General features: G+C 33.0%; 1 protein-coding gene across 1 annotated transcript; it reads left to right on the top strand.

The window, feature by feature from the left end:
* Positions 1 to 288: 288 nt before the first annotated feature.
* Positions 289 to 6,238, top strand: LOC118050430 (acyl-coenzyme A oxidase 3, peroxisomal). Its single transcript, XM_035060777.2, has 13 exons — positions 289 to 910; positions 1,744 to 1,861; positions 1,968 to 2,075; positions 2,179 to 2,351; positions 2,439 to 2,538; positions 2,617 to 2,691; positions 3,136 to 3,266; positions 3,938 to 4,073; positions 4,154 to 4,273; positions 4,708 to 4,854; positions 4,935 to 5,039; positions 5,142 to 5,243; positions 5,834 to 6,238. The coding sequence occupies exons 1-13, from the start codon at positions 432 to 434 to the stop codon at positions 6,080 to 6,082; spliced, it is 2,043 nt and encodes a 680-aa protein (XP_034916668.1). The 5' UTR covers positions 289 to 431; the 3' UTR covers positions 6,083 to 6,238.
* The last annotated feature ends 1,542 nt before the right edge of the window (positions 6,239 to 7,780 follow it).

Here is a 7,780-nt window from a genome sequence, read left to right as displayed (position 1 = left end):
AAAAAAAATAAAATTGATGCATATGGAAAAAAAAATCACAGCATGAATAGAAAAAAAGGACAAATAATTAGAGTTAACTACAATAATGCCATTCTCAATTTGTACCGTTATCCAATTTTCGTTAAAAAAGGCATTCCTCTTTTGCAAAAGTTTTGGAAAACTATGAGGATGATTTTGAAGAATATTTAGCATTAGAACCCAAAGTGAAATATTCGAAAATCTATAGAAAAACTATATTTTTAACATTTTTGTTCCATTTTTCTTTTCTTGAAAAGACCAAACAACTTTATCTGCCGGTAAGAAAAGACACCGAACAACTTATTTATAAAGACTTGACTGTTTCACATCTTCATCATTCAATATCCATAAGTCTTCTGATCTCTGCGAAAAAAGTGGAACTGGACACAGAAACCCCCAAAAACCAGAAAAAGATGGCGCAAGAATCATCAATCAACACAGCTTCACGTAGAACCAGAATCCTAAACAACCATCTTGTTCAATTTCCTTCAAAACCCACTTCTTGTCTTCAATCAAATTCTTGTTTAAGCTACTCCCCACCAGAACTAACAGAAAGTTTCGATTTTGACATCAATGAAATGAGAAAAATTCTTGATTTCCACAACTTAGAGGATAGGGACTGGTTGTTTGGTGTTATCAAACAAGCGAGAGTGTTTAATGGGAAAGAGAGAGGTGGGAGGTTGTTTGTAAGCCCTGATTATAATCAGACAATGGAGCAGCAAAGAGAGATGACCATGAAAAGGATTGAGTATTTGTTAGAAAGAGGTGCTTTTGATGGATGGTTGACAAAAAAAGGGGTTGAAGCTGAATTGAAAAAGTTGGCTTTGCTTGAAGTTATTCAGATTTTTGATCACTCTCTTGCTGTTAAGATTGGTGTTCATTTCTTCTTATGGTACTGTATTGATTTCTGTTTTGGATTAATGGGTTGCTATTAGATTATTAGTTTTCATTTCTATTTTTTTGTGGTTATATTGTTTCTTTCTGCAATATCTTTTTTCCATTTTGCTCTTATTTTTGGGTATTGGGTTAATGGGTTAGTGTTAGTTTTTCTTAGTTTCTTTTGATTTACGGGGCTTTAATGGAGTGGTAAATATGGAGCTGTTATGTTGTCTATTTGGTTGCTGAGAAAATCTGAGGGAAAGAGTGAAATTTCTACTTTTAAATCTAAAGAATTTTGTTCTTGACATTCTTTTGGTTGTTTGGAATTAAGAAGTAGAAAATTAAAAAAAAAAATTGTTTCTAATTAATTTTTAGGATGTTTTTAGATTGTTTTGATATGTTGATATAATTTTTTTTTTAAATATTTTTTTAATATATTTTTAATAAAAAAATACTTTGAAACAAATTTCAAAATATAAAATGCTGATTGCAAAGATATCATGAATCATGAAAACAGAAAATGATGTTTACTTTATTGCTTTCTAGGACATGTCTTTTTTGGACTGAATGCAGGTAGTTCAAAATGGAGGAAATGTATTGGTATTCTGTGGAAATCCTTTGAAACAAGACTTTTTTTGAAATATACCAGGAATATTGAAGAAAAAAATGGTAAAACTGGCTGTTAGTTCTGAAGTCTTGTAATGGATTCAATTCAGCAGGAATATGGAAGAAAAAAAACGTGTTGAATTTTTGTATTTGTTCAATTTAGCAAGGCTTGTTTTAGGGTTCAGGACGAAAATTTTGTCAGCTGAATTTGATTTTTTTTTTTTTTGTTATTAATTTCAGGGGTGGTGCTATCCAATTTATGGGCACAAAACGCCACCATGACAAGTGGCTAAGAGACACTGAGACTTTAGCAATCAAAGGTTGCTTTTCTATGACTGAGTTGGGGCATGGAAGTAATGTATGTGAAGGCTGCCAATTTTTGTGTGTGTCATACTAAGGTTTCTATGTGGTTACTTGTGCTCTATTGTGTACATTTGACCTCTTTCCTTGTTTGATGTTTTAAGGTTCGAGGAATTGAAACAGTCACAACTTATGATTCGAAGACGGGAGAGTTTGTAATTAATACCCCATGTGAATCAGCTCAGAAGTATTGGATAGGGGGGGCTGCTAATGTAAGGGTTTTTCCTGAACACAATTTTTTTGTTAAGGCCATTCTTTGTTTCATTCTCCCATATGCAATTTTGTCTATGTTGACACAATTTTACTGGTATTCAGCATGCAACACACACTATAGTCTTTTCTCAGCTCAACATAAATGGGGTGAATGAAGGGGTCCACGCTCTTATAGCCCAGATCAGGGATGTAAATGGAAACATATGCCCAAACATCTGTATAGCTGATTGTGGCCACAAAATTGGTTTGAATGGTGTTGATAATGGTCGAATCTGGTATTAATCACACTTTTCTTTTCTTGTCAGTTACTGTTTTATTAGCACATGATGAATGCGGTGAGGATTTTGGGGACTTGTTTTCAGGTTTGATAATGTGCGAGTCCCCAGAGAGAACTTGTTGAATTCGGTTGCTGATGTTTCACCAGATGGTCAATATCTGAGTGCAATAAAAGACCGAGACCAAGTAATTCTTTCATGCTTCTTTCATGTTCTTTAATTGTCGAGCAAACAAATAAGTCAATTGTCACGTGTTTTTTTCCAGAGGTTTGCAGCATTCTTGGCCCCTTTGACATCTGGTCGTGTAACTATTGCTACTAGTGCAATTTATTCTGCAAAGGTATTGAAGCATGGCAGTTTTCATTATATTTAGAGAATCATTTACTAAGACTACAAAATTCTCTGTAAGGGTGATTGTTTACTGCTAATGCATATTCCTCTTTAAGGTATAGGATTATGCACCAGCTCTACTAGCCATATTGGATTGGACTACTTCAAAACAGTTCTGCGTTTCAATATTGGGAACTACATGACTCTTTTGTTTAGATAATTACTTTGAGAAAAGCGGATGATGCACTTTTAGGGTTGTGAATTAAATCATAAAGATGACATGGAAGATGAGTTCTAAGTAATGCATTAAAAGGATTTAATTATCTGATCAGAAAGAGTAATTTTCATCCAACTCATTAAAGCTTTGCGTTCATGATGTATTGTATTTAAACCATGCCTTCATAACTGGCTGCTTGATTTTCCATTAATATGGATGTCATTCTTCTCTTGTCAGATTGGTTTGGCAATTGCCATTAGGTATGCCTTGAGTAGGCGGGCATTTTCTATTACTCCTAATGGACCTGAAGTCCTTTTGCTTGATTACCCAAGTCATCAACGCCGACTCTTGCCTCTTCTTGCTAAGTCGTAAGTATCTAAGTAGTCGCTATGCATTCATACTGAAATTTGTAATGTATTAACTCTTCTGGGATGTCAAATTGTGCTTCATACATGCAATTTCAAAGTAGTAAGATCCATGGTAATAGTGAAGTTTCAATTGTTCTCAAGTTTATTGCTTGCATCTGAGGAATTTTACAATTTGCCCAAGCCCTAGTTTGACATCAGTCATCTGCGTGTGTAATGTGCAGTAAGTGTGTGTTTATTCATTAGTTCACTCTCATAGATCCATTGTCATTTATTGCCGACTCTGGCTTTTTCCTTTTTCTTGAATTCCATAAAAAAAATCATTGTTCTGTTTTTATGTGAAATGTTGATATGATGATTGGGATCTTGCAGACTATGGTCTGGAAAAATCAGAAAATGTCATCCAATTGTTGTCTTTTATCAAAACACCATTTTTATTGTGCAAAAAAATCGTATCTTAAAGTCCAGCACTACTTCTGTGAATAGTAGATGCTCCAGCTGTAACGAATCCTCCAATGCCCTTGGCAATGCTAGTTCTGTAAACTGGCCATGCAACTTGGTTTTGGAACTTCTTCTGCGTTGCAGCTGCTTATTGCTTGTAATTTAAATAAATAAAACTCTCATTCTGACTTATTTCTTCTCTCTTCCCCCTGGAATGAACCCTTGTCATGCAGGTATGCTATGAGTTTTGGCGGAAATTACTTGAAAATGATGTACGTGAACAGAACCCCTGAAGCAGCCAAAACTCTTCATGTTGTTTCAAGTGCATTCAAGGCTATCTTCACGTGGCATAACATGAGAACCCTCCAGGTGAGGAGCTAGAACCACATATGAAATTTAGGTTTATGGTAAAAAGCCTTGCTGAATTTCATTGTATTCATGTTCATTAGGAATGCCGTGAAGCTTGTGGAGGACAAGGCTTGAAGACTGAAAATCGAGTTGGTCATCTGAAAGGTGAATTTGATGTCCAGTCAACTTTCGAGGGGGACAACAATGTTCTCATGCAGCAGGTACAGTGTATTGTCTTTATTTGGGTGAAAGTTGTTCAATGATGAATTTTTTCTGAAAAAAAGAACTATTGGATGAAAATCAAGATTTTTTTTTTGGTTTTTGGTTTTGGGCGGTTTGGGCTGCAGGGCGGGGATGGGGGAGTTGGCACAACTAGGCACGCTATATGAGCATTCTGTATGTGTCTGTTTGTCAGCCATGAAAAAAAGGTGACTAGGACTTAAGATCTATTTGGTGATGCAGGTGTAATCCAAGTAGATCGAACAAGGCTTTGAGTTAAACAATGGTTTTGAGCTTGTCTTCTGTTACGACTTGATTCTTTTGTTGCTCATTTTAGAACATCCAAAAACTGATGTGTTACAATTTAAATGGAATTAAGTTTACTAGCACATACTTCTTTAAGATTTTGGTTTGAGGCAGTGGATTTTTGTTTCAGGTCAGCAAGGCACTCCTTTCAGAATATGTGGCTGCAAAGAAGAAAAACAAACCTTTCAAAGGTTTGGGATTAGAACATATGAATGGACCCGTCCCTGTAATTCAATCTAATCTTACAAGCACTACCCTCAGGAACAGCCAATTCCAGGTAATATATATTGTCTAAGTTTGTAAGCATATTAACCTTTCTCAACAAATGTCATATGCCTAACCAGTTGTGTGCATCAGATGAACGCTCACTGCTTGAGGGAACGAGATCTTCTGAACCGTTTTGCTGCAGAAGTGTCACTTTATCAATCAAAGGGAGAAAGCAAAGAGCGAGCATTTATTCTGGTAGGGATGCTTTTCTGGTAATAAAGTTGGTGCTTTCCTGTTCCACACCTGTCATCCTGATTGTTGTTGCTGATGAGATTTTGCTTTAACTATTTGCACCAGAGTTATCAACTTGCAGAAGACTTGGGCAGAGCTTTCTCAGACAGGGCTATTCTGCAGACCTTCATTGATGCTGAGGCAAATGCATCTGCTGGTTCCTTGAAGGTAAGAACTTACTCTTGTATTTTTCTACACATTAACCTAATGATATAGTTTGTAAAGCTTGAAACCATTTTGTGATGTCCTTGCATAGTAAGAATGCATAATGACTGAAGGAGTCAGGTATAAATGAATTGCTATCGAAACAAGTTTTTTCTTACGCAAGGAAAAAAAGAATTTGCATCAGAATTAAAAAAAAAAAAAAAACATGTATCTGAAGCTTTGAAGGGAATTATACGTGAGTTGAAGTTCTTCTAACCATGCCTTGGTAAAATCTCTCTCTGATTCACCAAAAAAATAAAATAAAATTATGGCAATCTGACGAGTGGTTAGAAGTTGGAAGAGTTTAGGGAAGTGGGTTATGGAAGAATTATTTGAGCTAATGAGATATAGTATGAATCAAAAGTCAGAAGGGATGTTTAAAATTTCTTAATCACATCAGAAATTCTACTGCAGTCTTCATTGCTTTTTCCAAAATCTTGACCTATAAGGAACATCAGCAAATAGCCTAAAATGTCTGGTATGGAACATGTAAGATGTTAGAGAAGGGAGAACCTTATCTTGTTGCTGAATTTGTGGGTTTGCTTCCTCTGCAGAATGTCCTCGGTTTGTTGAGATCCATGTATGCCTTAATCTGTTTGGAAGAAGACGCCGCATTCCTTCGGTATGGGTACTTGTCGACAGACAATGCAGCTGCTGTGAGGAACGAAGTGACAAAACTCTGCGGAGAATTGCGACCACATGCCCTTGCTCTGGTCAGTTCTCTCGGCATTCCTGACGCCTTTTTGAGCCCCATAGCATTTAACTGGATCGACGCCAATTCATGGTCTTCAGTTCAGAAATAGTGCCATGAATCGCTCTCTTTTCTTAAGCAAGAGTTTGATTGTTTCCCTTGCTTCAAGTCTTAATAAGAAATCGAGGTGACAACCCAAATTGCTGTGATGGTGCTCATCTGTACGTAAAACTATCTATTAATTAATAATCATCACTGTTCATGTTTATTAGAACCAAGTCACATCACATCTGCTCTTAAATTTGCATGAACTGTGTTGCTTGTGCATCTTGCTTCTGCAGAAAGTGGAAGAACAAGGCTTATACAAGGAAAAAAAGATGAAGAAAAGAAACGCAAGTGTAAATTTCATTACGACTAAAGACAACGATTTAAATTTTGAAAAACAAATATATTTTATTGGGTGGGTTTTTATTTTCTTATTAATGTGTTTTTTTTTTTTTACTAGATCACATATATTTTTTATTAGGAACATGTATCTCTTCATAAAAATCTAATTCATTTGAATTAAGGAGAAAAAAAGTTATCTCTTCAAGCAAAATTTCATTTCCTTGTTCATTTATTGTTTTGATTAAAATATGATTTTTATATTAGAATTATTGTTTTCTTAATAGAAAGAAAAGCAAACTTTAATTAAAGAAAAATCATGAATTAATAATTTATACGTAATAAAAAAAAACATGAAATGAAGATTAATTTAAAAAAAATGTGTAAAAAATTTATAAAATAAAAAATAAATATTTTATTCTTATTTAATACATACGCATGAACATATATTTTTATAAATCTTGCAAATTAAGTTCTTATATAATAATTCATACATTAATCATGAAAATTATTATAAAAAATATAATTTCATCTGAAAATTATGCAAGATTTGATAATATTTAAATTATCATTTAATTATTTAATTCATAACTAATTTTATAAAATAAAAAAAACTTTAAAATTTGGAGGGTAATATAAAAGGAGGCATAGGTGTCCTTGTGCCTATAATGCAAGTCACTATCAAGATAAAACAGTAGTTTTTAATATCTATTGAACAATAAAAATAAAAGGTCTATTTCCCCTTTTAATTTCGGTCATTTTCTTTCAACTTTTTTCAACAACAAACGAAAATTCTTTTTTAAAATATTGATTTTTAATTCATAGAGGAAACACTCTCATAAACTTTGTGCATGCAATAGTGCACATGCAAATAATAATAATAAAAAAAAATCAAGTGCAATGATAAAATAGTAAAGAAGTAAAGTTGGAGAAAAATTACTTTCTCATATCCAGTTTCTAATCCTTCCATTCTTCTTCTGTATGATTCCTTATGGCATTCAGAAAATTACTCTGATAGCCACTGAATCATACAGAAAAGATACTAGTAGGGACCGGTGTGGCTCCTCCCACTTCTAAAAAATTAATTATATTACTTATTATTGATTATAATAAATTTGCTATATATTATATTTTGGATATATTCTTTTTTAATTTTTTTCCATTAGAATTTGATTTTTATATTAATTTTAGTTCTTATTTTTATTATTTTTATTTCATTTTTTCTTATTATTTTTTTAATTGATTTTTTTTTATTTATCAAATTTAGTTCTTATTTTTTTTTTATTAATTTATGAAAATTATTATTATTATTATTATTATTTCATTATTTTTTAATATTTTTATCTGTTATATTTGATAATTTATGAAATTAGATTTTAATAAACTTTTAAAAAATATTAATAAGTTATTTTTTAACTCATTTTAC

This window comes from Populus alba, chromosome 13, assembly GCF_005239225.2.
Source record: "Populus alba chromosome 13, ASM523922v2, whole genome shotgun sequence".
Lineage (NCBI taxonomy): Eukaryota > Viridiplantae > Streptophyta > Magnoliopsida > Malpighiales > Salicaceae > Populus > Populus alba.
The sequence above is the reverse complement of the archived record's forward strand: the minus strand, read 5'-3'. Positions and strand labels throughout refer to the sequence as shown.

Bases quoted from the DNA above. Each gene is read 5' to 3' on its own strand.
- LOC118050430 (XM_035060777.2), top strand. From the start codon at position 432: ATGGCGCAAGAATCATCAATCAACACAGCTTCACGTAGAACCAGAATC. The intron at 911-1,743 runs GTACTGTATTGA...TATTAATTTCAG, and splicing joins GGTGTTCATTTCTTCTTATG to GGGTGGTGCTATCCAATTTA. The intron at 5,244-5,833 runs GTAAGAACTTAC...CTTCCTCTGCAG, and splicing joins CATCTGCTGGTTCCTTGAAG to AATGTCCTCGGTTTGTTGAG.